Raw genomic sequence first — 19,760 nt, 5'->3', positions numbered from 1 at the left:
CTTTTTAACAAACAGCATTTCAAATCCTTCTCAGATTCTGTTGAACAAGGAATAATCAACTTATCAATAAATGAGTATAATCTCTTTTCAGAACTCCAGAGGACAGTGAGCAGTGTGAAAGCCTCATTCCTATGCATGGTGTTTCTCAGGAGGAAGGAACTAATTGTTGTTCATGAACCCAGGTATAAGATTATACTGTTGGACATTAACATATTTACCATTTCCAGATTGCTAACTGCCTGAATATATGAAAATTTATTCCATGTCTGAATATCCATGAAAGATGTATAAAGCATAGGTTACCTTGGGCAGATTAGCCTCATCCACCGTTAGAAGGAAAATCTCCATACTGATGCTTTTGAACTTTGTCTTTTTTACATATCTGTGCATTTTAAAATGACAAGAACAATTTGAATAGGCCTAAGGCTGGTTGTGAGTTGTACCCTTTTCTGATGATCTTACAACAGCTACCAGCTTAAAACCTTGATAAGCATGGCACTCCTTTATTTTAAGATTGCTGTAATTCTGCTTCATCTGTATGTAGGGATATTTCGATCATTAAAGAAATGCATGATAATCTTTGTATATTTACATATGTTATAAATCATATTAGTTCACCTAGCTACTCGTTTGCTGATGATTCCTTATCTGTCAACTTCCTTCGGATCTAACAAAAACTGAAACTGCTGGAAATGCTCAGCAGGTCTGGCAGCATTTGTTGAGAGAGAGGGTGGCACAGTGGCTCAGTGGTTAGCACTGCTGCCTCACAGCACCAGGGTTCCAAGTTTGATTCCAGCCGCAGGTGACTGTGTGGAGTTTGCACGTTCTCCCCGGGTCTGTGTGGGTTTCCTCCAGGTGCTCCGGTTTCCTCCCACAATCCAAAGATGTGCAGGTTAGGTGAATTGGCCATGTTAAATTGCCCATAATGTTAGGTGCATTAGTCAGAGGGTATTGGGTCTGAGTGGGTTACTCTTTGGAGGGTCGGTGTCGACTTGTTGGGCCGAAGGGCCTGTTTCCACTCTGTAAGGAATCTAAAAAAATCTACAAATCCGTGTTAACATTTTGAGCCGAGTGACCCTTCCTCTTGAAATCTAATGTCCTTAGTGTGCTCAGCTCCCTCCTCTCTTGACTGCAACTTGATTTCTGTCATGACTTTCAATACAGCATTAAAAATCTTTCAGATGATTAATTCTACTTTCACTTCCTTCATAATACTTAAAGCATAGCCCTCCCTCAACTCATCCAGGCTGAAACTCTTATCTATGTCTTTATTACCTTTTAAGTACAAGTATTCCACTGATCTCCTAGCCAGTCTCCTATCTTGAACCTTGAGTTTAAAATATGTATTTTTATAAAACGTTGCTTGTGTGTTATTCTATGGCCTATCTCCTTTCTATCTCTGTAGCATCCACCAGCACTACATCTCTTTATTTTCCTTATAGTAATTTTAAGTTCTCTGACAATCCCTTGCATAGCTGGCAAATGCTTACATCTTGAGTTCAGCTCTTTTCAGCTGTGTGAATATAAACCTAGATCAGTGACCAGTAATTCTCTGTCTTGGGTATAGCAAAATGAAAGGTTTGAAATCTTATGGACAATTCCTCCCTCACTACTTCCATAATTGTACCCTACCTCCTTTTTTTTAATTGACTGTAGTATGGTCAGTTGTTCTTTTTAAACTTTATTTTGAAATTTTATTTCTGTCTGCCTAACATTTTTTCTTCAGTATTTTCATTGCTAAAACTATAAGGTATTTTTAGTCCTTCCCTAATTTCTATGTTAGAATTTAAGAACTGGAATTCTTTCACTTATGCTTCAACTATTCTCTTCAATAGATTAACACCTGGCATCGTCATACTGGTACATCCTGATTCATAATCTCCATTTTATCTTCTATCCATTTTAACCTTGGTCATGCTGCACACAACAGGACTTGCTTTCTCGTTGGTTACCCAATAATTTACTTAAAGTTGTATCATGTTCCTGGGATGACAAAACCTTCGAATAAACCAAATCATCCACCGACATTTCCGCCACCTCCAAACAGACCCCACCACCAGGGATATATTTCCCTCCCCACCCCTTTCCGCCTAATGTAAAGACCGTTCTCTCTGTGACTACCTGGTCAGGTCCACGCCCCCCTACAACCCACCCTCCCATCCTGGCACCTTACCCTGCCACCGCAGGAATTACAAAACCTGCGCCCACACCTCCTCCCTCACCTCCATCCAAGGCCCTAACGGAGCCTTCCACATCCATCAAAGCTTTACCTGCACATCCACCAATATCATTTATTGTATCCATTACTCCCAATACAGTCTCCTCTACAATGGGGAGACTGGATGCCTCCTAGCAGAGCGCTTTAGGTAACATCTCCGGGACACCTGCATCAATCAACCACACCGTCCTGTGGCCCAACATTTCAACTCCCCCTCCCACTCTGCTGAGGACATAGAGGTCCTGGGCCTCCTTCACCGCCGCTCCCTCACCACCAGATGCCTGGAGGAAGAACGCCACATCTTCCGCCTCGGAACACTTCAACCTCAGGGCATCAATGTGGACTTCAACAGTTTCCTCATTTCCCCTTCCCCCACGTCACCCTAGTTCCAAACTTCCAGCTCAGCACTGTCCTCATGACTTGTCCTATCTGCGTATCTTCTTTTCCACCTATCCACTCCACCCTCTTCCCCCCCCCCGACCTATCACCTTCATCCCCTCCCCCACTCACCTATTGTTCTCTATGCTACTTTCTCCCCACCCCCACCCTCCTCTCACTTATCTCTCCACCCTTCAGGCTCTCTGCCTGTATTCCTGATGAAGGGCTTTTGCCCGAAATGTCGATTTTACTGCTCCTTGGATGCTGCCTGAACTGCTGTGCTCTTCCAGCACCACTAATCCAGAATCTGGTTTCCAGCATCTGCAGTCATTGTTTTTACCTTATGCAACACATTTTCTGACTGCTGTAAACACAGCATTGTTAAACTGAGATTACTCTTGAAAATATCCTACATACCTTCTAAATGGGAAATGACCCCATCCTAGAGTTCAATATATTAATAGCTCTTTGTTTTGTTGTCTTTTTCATTTCATTTCCTGGAGGTTCTGTTGGCCTTTGTTTCATTACAAGCTGATAATGCACTTAACAAGGTACAAAAAAGCTAAAGGCTCTATGCTTTGTTTTTGAGTTAATGGTTATTTTTATTAATTGCATTCTATTTCCAGTTGTTCAAAGTACTAAGAAATTTATTGATATGTGAAATATGAATATAATTTGGTATGAATACCTGTATCTCTCTTTCAAGGGTAAAGAAATTCAATTTGTTTCTTTTTTTTTGTTTTTGTCCCTAGACCGAAGATAAATCTACCAAGTATTTTTGCGCTCAGACAATCTCCTGAAGTTCTGATGAATCCATGTTCTTTCAGTGCCTGTTCAAAAGTCCCACCCATGAAATTTCAACTCTTAAGACACTGCGTACACTTAGAACTGCTACCTGTTGGGAATATCAGTGGATTACAAACAAAACAGCAGAATTACTTATATATCGCTTGAGTTTGTTGTGGAAAATTCAGCTTTCAATACAACCTATCTGCCTTACTGAATGTATCAAACTTTTAATTCAACTTGAAAATAGAATACTATTCTGTGAATGTGAGGATAAACTGTTTTTGGACCATTATTTTTGTCAGTAGATTTTTGGAAAATATTAGCCAACATTGATACTGAAGAGCTACATACCTAAAGTACAACAGATCAGTAATGCTGTATTGACTCACCTACGGGGAGAAAGGAAAATGGCTTTGATTAAGAACCAATCCAATTTTAGCATTCTGTGTACATCCTATTAATCTAACCAAGAGGAAATATCAAATTAATGTTCACAGAAGCAAAGGGAACTTACAACTTTGAAACACAGTTCAAACAACAATATTACTAAGGTGTTGCCTGGTTAAACTGTGGATACACTACATAATCCATATTTTCTGAAAAGACTGATTCAGATTTCAGTATCTTTAATACTGTATGTTTCAAGTTGAATCTATCTCTGATCTCTCAAAGAACGTCCATTTAAGATGAATTAGATGACATAAGATTTTTCCATACATTTGAATTCCATGAGTCAGTGGTTTTGAAAAAAGAGCAGAAACCATAATTTTGTTTGTGAGAAGTTGCAGTTTCTGCATTCTTGTACTAAATACATTTCTGTATGTATTCTTATTCTGGTGCTTCTACAGTTATGTACACCATTTGTCTTTGATTCTCAGGAACTCAGTACAGTCAAGTAAGTAGTTCCATTCTTTTTTATTAGATCATGTAAATTTACTGATGTACTGAAGTTTTGTTTTTAAATAATGATCAGCCCTTCACTTACGGTTGGAGTGTTGTACTTAATGATTCAAAGTTCAGGTTTTTATGGTCTCCTTTAAAAAGGGCAATCAATGATATGGTATATTTCAACCAAATATTTCAGTGCTAATTCGTATACAAAGTAGAACAGGTTTGCAAAAATATGGTTTTAGTTCATTGTGGGTAAAATACTATTTTATTGATCAAAGTTTTATTGACTGCAACCACTTGACAACTACCATTGAATTATGGATTGAGCTTAATCCCCAGTCATTTAATCCAAATATACCTTGTATAATTCTTCTGGTAAGTTGTTTGCATTCATATGTAGGCAAAACTAGTGTATTGTACTAGTTAGTTTGGTGTAAATTCCAGTGTAATATAAATATTTGTTGTGAAATGTTTTCAATTTGTGAATATCCATGGTTGTTTGAACATATTTGAGTAAAGAGACAGAAGCAGTGGTTTAACTTTGTTAGGAGAAGTGGTACATTATAAATCCCTGGTTAAGTCATAGCTGGAGCATTGTGGACAATTTGACATCATAACTTAAGAATAATATAAAAGCTTTTGTAAAGGTGCAGAGGAGGTTTTCGAGAATAGTGAAAAGCTTTTTAAAAAACGTTTCCTCTGAACAGAGAAAATGAAGAAGTGAGCGAACAGATTTTCACTGAAGTAAATGGATTTTTAAAAAAATTGTTCCCTCTCATATGGGCAATAACTTGATTATTGATTTAGAATATATAGCAAATGATCTAGAGAGGAAATGTGTTTTTTTTTCCAGAGTTGTCAAAATCTGGAAGGTTACTTGAAAAGATAATGCATTGGTAATTTAAAAATAAGAGTTGAATAGTTACTTGATGAGGAACTTGCATGAGTCTTTGCAAAATATTGTAGAGAAGCGGAACGACGTACAACCTTTTCAAAGATCTCTTTTAGTCGGTTGAATGGTTTCTATCTGTGCCGTATATTTCTGTGGTTTTAACACAGTATTACTGTAGACTCATGGTGTAAGATTTTGCTGTAAAGAAGCTCCTACTTTGTCCAGTGATCCACTTGTTATACTTCACTTAAAAGAGTAACTGCTACTGCAGCTGCTTGTATATGCATGGTTTCTCCAGCCGCTGAGGACATTACTGTGTGTCGTATAACATCATCTCTCAACTATTGCCTGCCTTTACCATGGCCCACTTTCAAAACATTGCTGCTTTACCTCATATCAGACTACTTTTTCCACTGCCCCTTGCCAGTGCCTTCATTTCTCCCCTTGAACCTCTGCCAACCATCAAGATACAAGCCAATGACAAAGGATGCAGCAAAGAGCCATGGGAGGGAGCAAGGGGATACAGGAGGTGACAGTGATGGAGTGCAGGTCAGGCAGCATCGAGGAGCAGGAAAATTGATGTTTCAGGCAAAAACCCTTCATCAGGAATAGAGGCAGGATGCCTCCAGGGTGGAGAGATAAATGGGGGGGGAGGGGGAGGGGACCTTTGCCCAAAACGTTGATTTTCCTGCGCCTCAGATGCTGCTGACCTGCTGTGCTTTTCCAGCACCATTCTGACATAACTCTGGTTTCCAACATCTGCAGTCCTCACTTTTGCATAGTGATGGAATGGTCAGGACCTGCAAGAGGATGCAAGGTAATAGCCAGAGGAGTTAGAATGGTGTTTTCTTGTCTTGGTTCATTTTAATGGAGACGGCCAGCTGACCAAGATGTCATTGTCAGTGATATTACAACTGCAGACACTACGACTGCACATTTGCAAAATGTTCTCCTCCTAATGTGATGACATAAATACGTTTAGCATTCAATTAATTCTAAGTTAATTAAAATGGATTATTGGTCATGTGACACTTTGTATAAAGAAAGTTATATGCAACTGGAATATGAAATATTTAATACATGGAGATTCTTTGATGTATTGCATTTTTTTTACCCAAAAGACATTTGTCAGGAGCAAATATTTAATGCACCTAAGGGGGTCAATGTCGTTCAATGCTTTATAGTTCAACACTACTAGAAGGTTCTTTCTACTGTATTGTCACAATTCACTGATCTACTGTAAATGCAGAAAATACAATTAAGCATTAACTTCCCTCCAAAAGAAATAGTATTATCTGAGGTGGACTTTTTTCTTTAGAAACAATTTGAGTTTTCCTTATGAGTATTTTCAAATCAACTGTTGGGAGTTGCTTTTGGAGCAGATGGGACTTGAACCTTCGCCTCCTGGTTCAGAGACAGGGAAACTGTGCCACATTGTGCCCATCCATTTGAGCCTGCACAACATGCAATTTTATACAGTCTTAGAGATCACACAAGGGCTTACTGTGATTTAGTTATATCCTTAAATTGCATAACTATTTCAATTGTTCCTTCAACAAATTACATGCTTTGTGGCCTCTTCAGGTTTTATACTGCTTACCTATACAGTCAGTTCTTCTATAACACAATCGTTGCGTTCTTGTGCAACCCTGCATGCTAGAAAAATTGTGCTTTGGAAACAGTGCTTTTGGTGCAGTAATTGCATTACTGCCAACAAATGTTTTAAAAGTTTGCACTGTAGGTACAGCATCTCCAATTAGTCAGTTGCATTACAGCGAATTCATGTTGACAAAACATGCGTTTTAACAAAATTATCTGTATCATGAGGACAATCTGGCCTTCAATGAACATTGATCCTTAACTCTTGGACTAATATTTTATTTGTAAATTATGTTCTGCTACCTTGTTGGACTTATTATTATTGTTGTCTTGCATTTTGGCTTTTGAAACCCTGTTTTCATACTAGTCCACCAGAAATGTACCACACACTATTTAATTTGCAAAGAACTGCAGTTACAGCACCAGCTGCAAGGAGTTGTAACACTACTCAGCATTTGAATTTTATTGGATCAGCATGAAGGATCTGGGTAAAGTGAATAGCCAAGGTCTTTTCTTTGAGGTGGGGGAGTCCAAACGAGAGGAAATAGGTTTAAGGTGAGAGGGGCAAGATTTAAAAGGGACCTGAGGGGCAATTTTTTTCACACAGGGTGGTGCATTTATGGAATGAGCTGGCAGAGGAAGTGGCGGAGGCTGGTACAATAAGGACTTTTAAAAGGCATTTGGATAGGAAGGGTTTAAAGGGATATGGGCTGAATGCTGGCAAATGGGACTAGATTAGGTTAGGATATCTGGTCAGCATAGATGCATTGGACTGAAGAGTCTGTTTCCGTACTGTACATCTCTCTGATCCTATAACATGGCACCATAGCTTTAGAGGAAGAAATAGATTTCAGGCAAAAGGGTGAAAACAAGTCCTTTTGTAGCCAACATGCAGTACTAAAAATTGATGTGGGACCTGAATTTCAAATTCAGTTTTATAATTCGGGAATAAAAAAGCTGGATCAATGAGTGATGAGAAATTTACTGAAGTTCCGAGACATCACATGGGGTACTGTTGTAGAATCCCAAGTATCTGCCAAATGTTATTCTTGTCTGCTATGTTGAGAGTGGAATCCCTATAGATGTAAGAGCGAGAAAGACAACCTGCTGCCTTTGTTCAGAAGAAGACACAATAAAGCTTACTCTTGGGCTAAATTTCTCTATTGCAATGAGAAATGTTTTTAAAATAATTAATTGTAAATCTAAGTTTCTAAAACATCCCTAAAATTTCTGATGTGCATGTTCTTGGTCTGTATCTGAATGGCAAAGCTTCTGTGCAGGCCAATGTCAGTTGTAAGGGGAGACCAGGGTGTATGGAGAGGAGGCAGATCAGTGGAAGGCTAGGAAGCCAGGAGTGGAGAAGGGTAAGAACTCAGGACTGGAGACAAATGGTCTGTGAATATGAGGTTGGCAGGACAGCTCCCAAACTATTCAACTACCCAAGTAAGGAAATGTGAAAAACTCACTTGGCAGGTCATAAGTGGTCTCAAGGTTTGGTTGCATTTAGTTCAAACAGCTTAGGAATCCTGAAATTAGGGCCATAACAATTAATTTCCACATGCAATGAGCTGATGCCCTACACATTTACATCTTCCCCTTTCCTAATGTAACATGCAGTAGAAATGTACACATTTCTGATTGACAAGTTTCCTTACTGCCATTTCTGGAGTTTTGTTGTGAATTTATTGCTTAAATACCAGGTGCATGTATTATCTGTAGAGAACTGTTTCTCTCAGGGGACCATAACAGTTTTAGATTTTTTTAGATTCCCTACAGTGTGGAAGCAGGCCCTTCGGACCAACAAGTCCACACCAACCCTCCAAAGAGTCACCCACACAGACCCACTTCCCTTCTGACTAATGCACCTAACACTATGGGCGATTGAACATGGCCAATTCATCTGACCTGCACATCTTTGGACTGTGGGAGGAAACCAGAGCACCCGGAGGAAACCCACGCAGACACTGGGAGAATGTGCAAACTCAACAGACAGTCGCCCAAGGCTGGAATCAAACCTGGGTCCCTGATGTGAGGCAGCAGTGCTAACCTCTGAGCCACTGTGCCGCCCCACTTCTATGTTCTTGACTTCCCAATCTGACTGCTGACCTTGGCCCAGACTAATTTGCTTCACCGATCAAATGAGAAGCTCAGGGGTTCAATTTGTTCTGTTAAAAATACACTTTATTTTATATTATACTTAGTGAAAGAAGTGTTGAAGTATCACCTTAATGGAAGGATAGCAAAAAGTAATCTCTCCATAGAGGATGTCACACCTCCTGAGTATTTCCAGTACTTTCTGTTTTATTTACATACACAATTATTGTAGCTTAGATTTTTGAAGATCATAACTCAATCTCAATGTGAATGATAAAATAACTTCAAGAATTGGCTGTTCTAAAAAGAAGTCAAGAATCACTTGTTGACAAAACTGTATTACCCTAATCATCATGTAATGTAAACTGAAAAATATTTTTACAATGTAAATCTGTGCAATAAAATGGACTTCTGTGAACTAGACACAGTAAAGATGAAGAGTTCACTAGATTGCTTCTGGCATGAGAACTTCCATAAATTGAGTTTATACTCTGGAATTTAGAAGAATGAAAGGTGATCATGCATTCAGAGGGACATGAAAGGATGGAATCTGAGTGATTGTTTTCCATTGCTGTGGAATATAGAAAGGAGCAAGGGGGCATTGACTCAGGCATTGTTGCATATATTGAATGATGAAAAAGTCATGTGCTTTTGGTGTTTTGGGAAATCAAGGGATGTGGAAATGTGGGCTTCATGAAAGTGGAGTTGAAACTTGAAATCAGCTGTGATCAGATTCTAATAATGGAGCAAGATCAATGGTTTAGATGCTCCACTACTGCTATTCCTTGTGTTTCTTTTTTATTGGAAACTCTGAATTTGGATTAAATCTGAATTAAAGGTTTGTGGGTTCAACCCTTATTTTTGGACTTTCGGATCTGGGTTATGATTGCAGACCATTGCGATGGAGGGGATGTTCTTGGAGAACCGATGATTGAGAGGAGATTGACGGATCATGAAGGGATTTAATCAAAGCAGATAGACATTTTCTATTAGTGGAGGGTTGAGAGCTATTGAATATTTGGCTAGGCTTGCTAGAAAAATTACCAAGTTCTTGACAGGTTTGAACAAAAGCCAGTTATTATTATATAACCCTTGATTCCCTTACTGATTTTAAAAAGCTGTCTTGGCCTTGAATATGCTTAAAGATCAAGCTTCAACAGCCCTTTGCAGTAAAGAATTCCACAGATTCACCTCCCTCTAAGAGAAGAAATCCTTCCTCATCACTGTCTTAAATGGGTGACCCCATATTCTGTGGTTATGCCTTCTGGTCCGAGACTTTTTTTTATCCATTTGCAGAATGTGAGTGTCACTGACTAGGCCTTCCTTCTCATCAAAGGAAAAACAATCCCTCTGCATCTACCCTGTCCAGCCCCCTAAGAATCTTGTATGTTTCACTAAAGTCTTGCATTCTTTTAAATTCCATTGCGTATAGGCCCATCCTGCTCAACCTCTTCTTAAAAGACAGTCCCACCTTAACTAGTGTCAGCCTGCTGAACCTTATCTGAACTGCCTCCCATGCCATTATATTTTTCCTTAGATAAGGAGCCGAAGACTCTTAAAAGTATTCTAGCCGTCGTCTGACTAGTGCCCCTATAGTTTTTTTTTCGATGAGTTTGGCAGGAAATGTTATATGAAGGTGCATGTACAATCCACATGAGCTCATGAGATTTTTCAGAAGAGCAGGCTGCCTGTGTCATGTGATCAGTGAACGATTGTGTTGGAGCATCTTGGTGGGCCCAGAATTCACTATCAACTCTACACAGGCAGAATCAACGCTCAGGGTGCAATGTCACTGAAAAGACAGCATCTTACTTTTGTTTCTTCGCTTTTCATTGTGGACTGTAATGGGAAAAGGACAGTTTTCAAACCAAGGATTGCATAAGGAATTGCTGTACCTTTTCAATAAAACAAGTTACTGAAACTCATTGTAAGACACGCTTATCAAGCTGCTTTGTTTAAATAGTGGGGAAGACTGTAGGATGGGGGATCTGTGAACCAACTGGCTCCTGGTTGGCTGAACAAAAGCCTTCTGATCTCGAAAAGGATTGGCAGTGTATGTGTATGTCTACTTTATTCCTTCTTTCTATCTCCTTCCCACTCCACCCCTGCCTCTCATCGCTCTCCCCTTCCCCCCACATCCCCTGTCTGTGTCCCCCACTCCTCCCCTCTCAGCCCCACCTGCCCCTCTCCTGCCCCTGTCTCTCACCGCCATCTCTCTCTCTCGCTCTCCCGTCTCTCTCTCCCTGACTCTCGCTCTCTCCACCTCCCCCCCCCCCCCCCCACCGTCTCTGTCCCTCGCTCCCCGTGTCTGTCTCTCGCTCCCACGTCCCTCTCTTGATCCCACATCTCTCCCTCAAACCCACATTTCTCTCTCTCTACCCCCATCACTCTCTCCCTGTCATTCTGTCTCTGTCTCTCCTGCGTCTATCTATCGGAAGACTTGAGATTGGCTAATGTGGTGTCACTGTTTAAGAAGGGGGGTAAGGACAAGCCAGGGAAAGTTGTTGGAGGGAATCCTGAGGGAAAGGATGTACATGTATTTGAAAAGGCAAGGACTGATAAGGGATAGTCAACATGGCTTTGTGCATGGGAAATCATGTCTCACAAACCTGATTGAGTTTTTTAAAGAAGTAGCAAAGAGGATTGATAAGGGCAGAGCGGTAGATATAATTATATGGACTTCCGTAAGACGATCGACAAGGTTCCCCATGGGAGACTGGTTAGCAAGGTTAGCTGTCACAGAATACAGGGAGAATGAACCATTTGGATACAGAACTGGCTTTTTACAGCAGAGAGCAGCAGGAGCTGGGCGGAAGTTCAGACGGAGCGCAAGGCCGGTCGGGAAGGTAAGTGATTTGCTATATAAAGAACTTACCTCCAAGCCAACGGTCTTTCCGCAGCAGAGAGCGGTGGGAGCTGGGCGGAAGTTCAGACGGAGCGCAAAGTCGGTCGGGAAGGTAAGTGATTGTTATTAGAGTGGGTGTGTTCTAAACCCCAGGTCCTACAAAGTAGGGTCTCCTTCCTTCCCTCCTCCTCTAACTTAAATTAAGAGTCCACAGGCTTGCTACAAAACGAGAGTCTAAGGTAGTTTTTAACCGAAGAGTGAGGCTTCAGCTCAGGAGTCTTTGTAAAGGAAGTTGAGTGAAGTGATTACGCCACAGTTGAAGAGGGTGAAGACATGACTGCCCAGCTGGTTCAGTGTGCTACGTGCTTGATGTGGGAGGTCAACGACTCTGGTGTGTCTGCCTCGTACATGTGCGGAAAGTGTGTGCACATTCAGCTATTGACCGAACATATTGCAGCGCTGATGAAAGAACTCGAGGACCTTAGGCTCATCCGAGAGAACGAGATCTTTCTGGACAAGACCTTCAGCGAGGTTATTACACCAATCACGCCAGAAGAGAGCGGACGATGAGGAAGGCAGAGAGGAGACAGGTGCAAGAGACCCTGGGGGAAGCACCTGTCAGGAACAAGTTGAAGCTGCTGGAAACAGTGGAAACTGCCAGTCTGCGAGGCGGCCAGGTCTGCCAATCAAAGGTTGGTGCAGAGGCAGAGCGGAAAACACAGACATCGCACAGAGCCATGGTAATAGGGGACTCCATCGTGAGAGGAACTGACCAGGGTTTTTGTGGCAGCAGACAGGATTTAAAGATGGTGTGTTGTCTTCCTGGTGCCAGGGTGAAAGACATCGCGGACAGAGTGCAGGAAATCCTCAAGGACGAGGGTGAAGTGCCAGAGGTGGTGGTACATGTCAGCACAAATGATGTCGGGAAGCAGAGGAGGCACATACTACAGCGGAACTTTGGAGAACTAGGAAGAAGGCTGAAAAGCAGGAAGTCCAAGGTGGTTATCTCTGGTTTGCTTCCAGTTCCTTGGGCTGGTGTGGCCAGAAACAAGGAGATAATGGACTTGAACATGTGGTTGGGGAACTGGTGCAGGAAGCAAGGATTTAAGTTCTTGAATCACTGGGGTACATTTTGCGGCAAACATAAATTCTACAAGAGAGACAGTTTGCACCTCAGTAGGTTAGGGACCAGCATTCTGGCAGGCAGGTTTTCTACTGCAACACCGCTACATTTAAACTAAGTAGCGGGGGGAGGGGACAAACTGGATGTATGAAAAGGAAGTTGAAGGGAAAGAACAAGAGAAGTCAAGAAAGACAACTGTATCAATGAGGCAGAAAATTCAAAAAGGGATCATGCTGTAAGGTTGAGTGGAATAGGGGTTGATGGGAAGGGTGAGAGCAGTAACAAATTAAAAATATTGTATATGAACGCACGAAGCATTAGAAATAAGATGGATGAGCTTGAGGCTCTTTTGGAAATTGACAAATACGATATTGTGGGGATAACTGAGACGTGGCTTCAAGTGGACAGGGCCTGGGAAATGAATATTCAAGGCTACACGTGCTATCGTAAGGACAGACTGACGGGCAGAGGGGGTGCAGTGGCCTTGTTGGTAAGGGAGGGTATTCAGTCCCTTGCGCGGGGGCACCTAGAGTCAGGGGATGTAGAGTCAGTGTGGATAGAGCTGCGAAATACTAAGGGTAAAAAGACCCTCTTGGGAGTCATCTACAGGCCCCCAAACAGTAGTCTGGATGTCGGATGTAAGTTGAATCAGGAGCTGAAATTGGCCTGTGGTAAAGATGTTACTACAGTTGTTATGGGAGATTTTAACATGCAGGTAGACAGGAAGAATCAAGATGGTATTGGACCTCAAGAAAGAGACTTTGTGGAGTGCCTCAGAGATGGATTCTTAGAGCAGCTGGTGCTGGAGCCGACCAAGGAGAAGGCAATTCTGGCTCTGGTATTGTGTAATGAACCGGAATTGGTCAGAGACCTCGAAGTGAAGGAGCCATTGGGAAGTAGTGACCATAATACAATAAGTTTCAACCTGCAATTTGAGAGGGAGAGGGTAAGGTCGGAAGTGACAATATTTCTGTTGAATAAAGGGAACTACGGAGCTATGAGGGAGGAGCTGGTCAAAGTTCAATGGGGCAATACCTTAGCTGGGATGACCGTGGTGGAACAATGGCAGGTATTTCTGTGTATAATGCAGAAGTTGCAGGATCAGTTCATTCCTAAAAGGAAGAAAGATCCCAGGAGGAGGCATGGGCGGCTGTGGCTGACGAGGGAAGTTAAGAAACATATAAAGTTAAAAGAGAAAAAGTATAACATAGCAAAGATAAGTGGGAAAACGGAGGACTGGGAAGCTTTTAAAGAACAACAGAGGATTACTAAGAAGGAAATACGCAGGGAAAAAATGAGGTACAAAGGTAAACTGGCCAATAATATAAAGGAGGATAGTAAAAGCTTTTTCAAGTATGTGCAAGGCAAAAAAATGGTTAGGACTAAAATTGGGCCCTTGAAGACAGAAACAGGGGAATATATTACAGGGAACAAAGAAATGGCAGAAGAATTAAATGGGTACTTCAAATCTGTGTTCACTGGGGAAGACACAAGCAATCTCCCTGAGGTAACAGTGACTGAAGGACCTGAACTTAAGGGAATCTGTATTTGCCAGGATTTGGTGTTGGAGAGACTGTTAGGTCTAAAGGTTGATAAGTCTCTGGGGCCTGATGGTCTACATCCCAGGGTACTGAAGGAGGTGGCTTGGGAAATCGTGGATGCATTGGTGATGATTTTCCAGAATTCGATAGATTCGGGATCGGTACCTGAGGATTGGAAAGTGGCTAATGTTATACCACTTTTTTAAGAAAGGTGGGAGAGAGAAAGCAGGAAATTATATTCCGGTTAGTCTGACCTCAGTGGTGGGAAAGATGCTGGAGTCTATTATAAAGGATGAGATTATGGCACATCTGGATAGTAGTAACAGGATAGGAAAGAGTCAGCATGGATTTAAGAAGAGGAAATCGTGCTTGACTAATCTTCTTGAATTTTTTGAGGATGTAACTGAAGATGGACGAGGGAGATCCAGTAGATGTAGTGTACCTGGACTTTCAGAAAGCTTTTGATAAAGTTCCACATAGGAGGTTAGTGAGTAAACTTAGGGCGCATGGTATTGGGGGGAAAGTACTAGATTGGATTGAAAATTGGTTGGCTGATAGGAAACAAAGGGTAGTGATAAACGGCTCCATTTCGGAATGGCAGGCAGTGACCAGTGGGGTACCGCAGGGATCCGTTCTGGGACTGTAGCTTTTACAATATATGTTAATGATATAGAAGATGGTATTAGTAATAACATTAGCAAATTTGCTGATGATACAAAGCTGGTTGGCAGGGTGAAATGTGATGAGGATGTTAGGAGATTACAGGGTGACCTGGACAAGTTAGGTGAGTGGGCAGATGCATGGCAGATGCAGTTTAATGTGGATAAATGTATGGTTATCCACTTTGGTGGAAAGAACAGGAAGGCAGATTACTATGTAAATGGAATCAATTTAGGTAAACGTGTAGTACAAAGAGATCTGTGTGTTCTTGTACACCAGTCAATGAAGGCAAGCATGCAGGTACAGCAGGTAGTGAAGAAGGCTAATAGTATGCTGGCCTTCATAACAAGAGGGATTGAGTATAGAAGCAAAGAGGTGCTTCTGCAGCTGAACAGGGGCCCTAGTGAGACCACACCTGGAGTACTATGTGCAGTTCTGGTCACCAAATTTGAGGAAAGACATTCTGGCTATTGAGGCAGTGCAGCGTAGGTTCAGGAGGTCAATTTCTGGAATGGAGGGATTACCTTACACTGAAAGACAGAAGCGACTGGGCTTGTATACCCTTGAGTTTAGAAGACTGAGAGGGGATCTGATTGAGACGTATAAGATTATGAAAGGATTGGACATTCTGGCAGCAGGAAACATGTTTCCGCTGATGGGTGAGTGCCGACCCAGAGGACACAGCTTAAAAATACGGGGTAGACAATTTAGGACAGAGATGAGGAGAAACTTCTTCACCCAGAGAGTGGTGGCTGTGTGGAATGCTCTGTCCCAGAGGGCAGTGGAGGCCCAGTCTCTGGATTCATTTAAGAAAGAGTTGGGTAGAGCTCTCAAAGATAGTGGAATCAAGGGTTATGGAGATAAGGCAGGGAGCGGATACTGATTAGGAATGATCAGCCATGATCATATTGAATGGCGGTGCAGGCTCGAAGGGCTGAATGGCCTACTCCTGCACCTATTGTCTCTTGTCTATTGGCTCAAAGGTAGAAGACAGAGGGTAATGGTGGAGGGTTGTTTTTCAGACTGGAGGCCTGTGACCAGTGGATTGCCACAAGGATCGGTGCTGGGTCCAGTACTTAATGTCATTCACATAAATGAGATCGATGTGAGCATAAGAGGTACAGTTAGTAAGTTTGCAGATGACACCAAAATTGTAGGTGTAGTGGACAGCGAAGAGAGTTACCTCATATTACAACAGGATCTTGACTAGATGGGCCAATGGGCTGTGAAGTGGCAGATGGAGTTTAATTTAGAGAAATGCGGGGTGCTGCATTTTGGGAAAGCAAATCTTAGCAGGACTTATACATTTAATGGTAAGGTCCTAGGGAGTGTTGCTGAACAAAGAGATCTTGGAGTGCAGGTCTATAACTCCTTGAAAGTGGATTCTCAGGTAGATAGGATAGTGAAGAAGGCGTTTGGTATGCTTTCCTTTATTGGTCAGAGTATTGAGTACAGGAGGCTGGGAGGTCATGTTGCGGCTATACAGGACATTGGTTAGGCCACTGTTGGAATATTGCATGCAATTCTGGTCTCCTTCCTATCGGAAAGATGTGAAACCTGAAAAGGTTCAGAAAAGATTGACAAGGATGTTGCCAGGGTTGGAGGATCCGAGCTACAGGGAGAGGCTGAACAGGCTGGGGCTGTTTTCCCTGGAGAGTCGGAGGCTGAGTGGTGACCTTATAGAGGTTTATAAAATCATGATGGACATGGATAGGATAAATAGGCAAAGTCTTTTCCCTGGGGTCGGGGAGTCCAGAACTAGAGGGCATAGGATTAGGGTGAGAGGGGAAAGATATAAAAGAGACATAAGGGGCAAAGTTTTCGTACAGAGGGTGGTACGTGTATGGAATGAGTTGCCAGAGGAAGTGGTGGAGGCTGGTACAATTGCAACATTTAAAAGACATTTGGATGGGTATATGAATAGGAAGGGTTTGGAGGGATATGGGCCAGGTGCTGGCAGGTGGGAGTAGATTGGATCTGGTCAGCATGGACGGGTTGGACCGAAGGGTCTGTTTCCATGCTGTACATCTCCAAGACTCTCCCCTTTCTATCTATCCTCTGTCTCTCTGTCTCTTTCCCTCATCTCGGTCTCTCTCTCCCCCTGTGTCTGTCTGTCTGTCTCTCTCCCCGTCATTCCCTCTCCCCATCTCCCTCTCTCTCTCTCTCTCTCTTGCTGCTCCGTCTATCTATCTCTCCCTGTCTATCTATCTGTCCCGTGTATCTATCTCTCCCCATCTCTTTTTCTCTTTCCCCGTCTCGCTCTCCCTCTCCCGCCCTGTCTGCCTCTGTATTTCTGTCTGTGACTGTCTGTCTCTCTCTCTCCCCCTCACTCTCTCTCGTAGCTCCGTTTCTCTTCCCCCACCCTCTCCCCTCACACACACACACACACACACACACACACACGTGCGCTCTACACCCCTCTCTCCCCCCTGCCCTCCATCTCCCCCTCTCTCCCCTCCCCATCTCGCTCTCACTCTTCATTCTCCCTCTCCCCCGTCTCTCTCTTCCACGCTCCCACCCCCGCTCTCTCTTCACTCCCTCCCTCCCCCCCACCCACCGTCTCTCTCACCCCGTCTCTCTCCCTCCCAGTTTCTCTCCATCCTTCTCCCTCCCCTTCCCTCTCTCCCCCACTTCTTCCTCTACCCCACTTCTCTCTCACTGCCGCCCCATCACTCTCCCTTCCACATCACTCTCCACACCATCACACATCCCCCCCCCCCGCCAAAAACACCCCAGCTGCCGTCACACCGGCCCAGTCACTGTCCCACCCCCAATCCCCTCTGCTCACCATCACTCTCCCATCACTCTTCCTGCCCTGTCCCATCATTCACCCCTCATTTCTCCCCCCAACCCCCCCCTGTTCTCACTCTTCCCTCCTGTCTCTCTCCTCTTGGTTTCTCACTATCTCTCCGCCTCTCCCTCTCTCTCAGCTTCTCACTCACTCTCTTTCCACTTCTGTCTCTCTCTCTCTCACTGCTTGCTTCTCTCTCCCTGCTTCTATCAATCTCTCCGCTTCAATCTCTCTCTCCCCCACTTCTCTCTCTCTCTCTCTCTCTCCCCCTCCCTCTCTCTCTCCCTGCTTCGGTCTCTGTCTCTCCCCGCTTCTCTCTCTCTCTCTCTTCCCTCACTTCTCTCTCTCTCTCTCTCTCTCTCCTCGCTTCTCTCTCTCTTTGGGTTGGGATATCTGGTCAGCATGGACGGGTTGGACTGAAGGGTCTGTTTCCATGCTGTACATCTCTATGACTCTCCCCTGTCTATCTATTCCCCGTCTTGCTCTCTCTCCCCCGTGTCTGTCTGCCAGTCTCTCTCCCCGTCATTCCCTCTCTCTCTCTCTCCCCCATCTATCTCTCTCGCTGCTCCGTCTATCTATCTCTCCCCTGTCTATCTATCCCTCCCTCTGTATCTATCTCTCCCATCTCTTTTTCTCTTTCCCACGTCTCGCTCTCCCTCTCCCGCCCTGACTGCCTCTGTCTTTCTGTCAGTCTGTGTATGTCTGTCTCTCTCTCTCTCTCTCTCTCTCTCTCGCAGCTCCGTTTCTCTCCCCCCACCCTCTTTTCTCTCTCTCTCTCTCTCTCTCCGCTTCTCTCTCTCTCTCTCCGCTTCTCTCTCTCTCCCCCACTTCTCTCTCTTTCTATCCGCTTCTCTCTCTCTCTCTCTCTCTCTCCGCTTCTCTCTCTCTCTCCCCCCGCTTCTTTCTCTCACTCCCCACTTCTCTCTCTCTCTATCCGCTTCTCTCCCTCTCTCCCTCTCCATTCTTCTTCCTCTCTCTCTCTCTCTCCGCTTCTCTCTCTCTCTCTCTCTCCCCGCTTCTCTCTCTTTCTATCCGCTTTTCTCCCTCTCTCCCCCTCCTTTCTTCTTCCTCTCTCTCTCTCTCTCTCCCCCACTCCGCTTCTCTCTCTCTCTGCCTGCTTCTCTCTTTCACTCCGCTTCTCTCTCTCTCCGTTTCTCTCTCTCTCCGTTTCTCTCTCTCTCCGTTTCTCTCCCTCCCCGCTTCCCTCTCTCTCCCCCGCTTCTCTCTCTCTCTGTCAGCTTCTCTCTCTCTCTTCCCCGCTTCTCTCTCTCTCTGTCAGCTTCTCTCTCTCCCCCCGCTTCTCTCTCTCTCCCCCTGCTTCTCTCTCTGTCCCCCCCGCTTCTCTCTCTCTCTCTCTCTCTCCCTGCTTCTCTCTCTCGCTCTCTCTCTCCCGCTCTCTCTCCCTGCTTCTCTCTCTCTCTCTCTCCACTTGTCTCTCTCTCTTCGCTTCTCTCTCCCTCTCTCTCCACTTCTGTCTCTCTGAACCCGCTTCTCTTTCTCTCTCTCTCCCCCCGCTTCTCTCTCTCTCTCAGCTTCTCTCTCTCTCCGCTTCTCTCTCTCTCTCTCCCCGCTTCTTTCTCTCACTCCCCGCTTCTTTCTCTCTCTCTCCCCACTTCTCTCACCCTCTCTCCATCTCCCTTCTTCTTCTCTCTCTCTCCGCTTCTCTCTCTCTCCATTTTTCTCTCTCTCTCTCTCCCGCTTCTTTCTCTCACTCCCCACTTCTCTCTCTCTCTCTATCCGCTTCTCTCTCCCTCTCCCTCTCCCTTCTTCTTCCCCTCTCTGTCTCTCTCTCCCCCCCCCACTCCACTTCTCTCTCTTTCTCCCCGCTTCTCTGTCTCTCTTTCTCTCCCCTTCTCTCTCCCTCCCCGCTCCTCTCTCTCCCTCCCCGCTCCTCTCTCTCTCACTCCTCACTTCTCTCTCTCCGTTTCTCTCTCTCTAT

At 43.9% G+C, this 19,760-nt stretch overlaps 1 protein-coding gene across 2 annotated transcripts in view; it reads left to right on the top strand.

Annotated features, from left to right (window-relative positions):
• Window positions 1-4,231, top strand: part of LOC132817415 (solute carrier family 35 member F5-like) — a 111,505-nt gene extending 107,274 nt beyond the window's left edge. For both annotated transcript variants that reach the window (XM_060827846.1, XM_060827847.1), the window contains exons 15-16: window positions 92-182; window positions 3,349-4,231. In XM_060827846.1, coding sequence (XP_060683829.1) covers window positions 92-176 — 85 coding nt within the window. In that variant the 3' untranslated portion in view covers window positions 177-182; window positions 3,349-4,231. The remainder of the gene's footprint in view (window positions 1-91; window positions 183-3,348) is intronic.
• The last annotated feature ends 15,529 nt before the right edge of the window (window positions 4,232-19,760 follow it).

The sequence above is a fragment of the Hemiscyllium ocellatum genome, chromosome 7 (assembly GCF_020745735.1).
Source record: "Hemiscyllium ocellatum isolate sHemOce1 chromosome 7, sHemOce1.pat.X.cur, whole genome shotgun sequence".
Taxonomy (NCBI): Eukaryota; Metazoa; Chordata; class Chondrichthyes; order Orectolobiformes; family Hemiscylliidae; genus Hemiscyllium; species Hemiscyllium ocellatum.
This window is presented reverse-complemented; position numbering and strand designations above follow the sequence as displayed.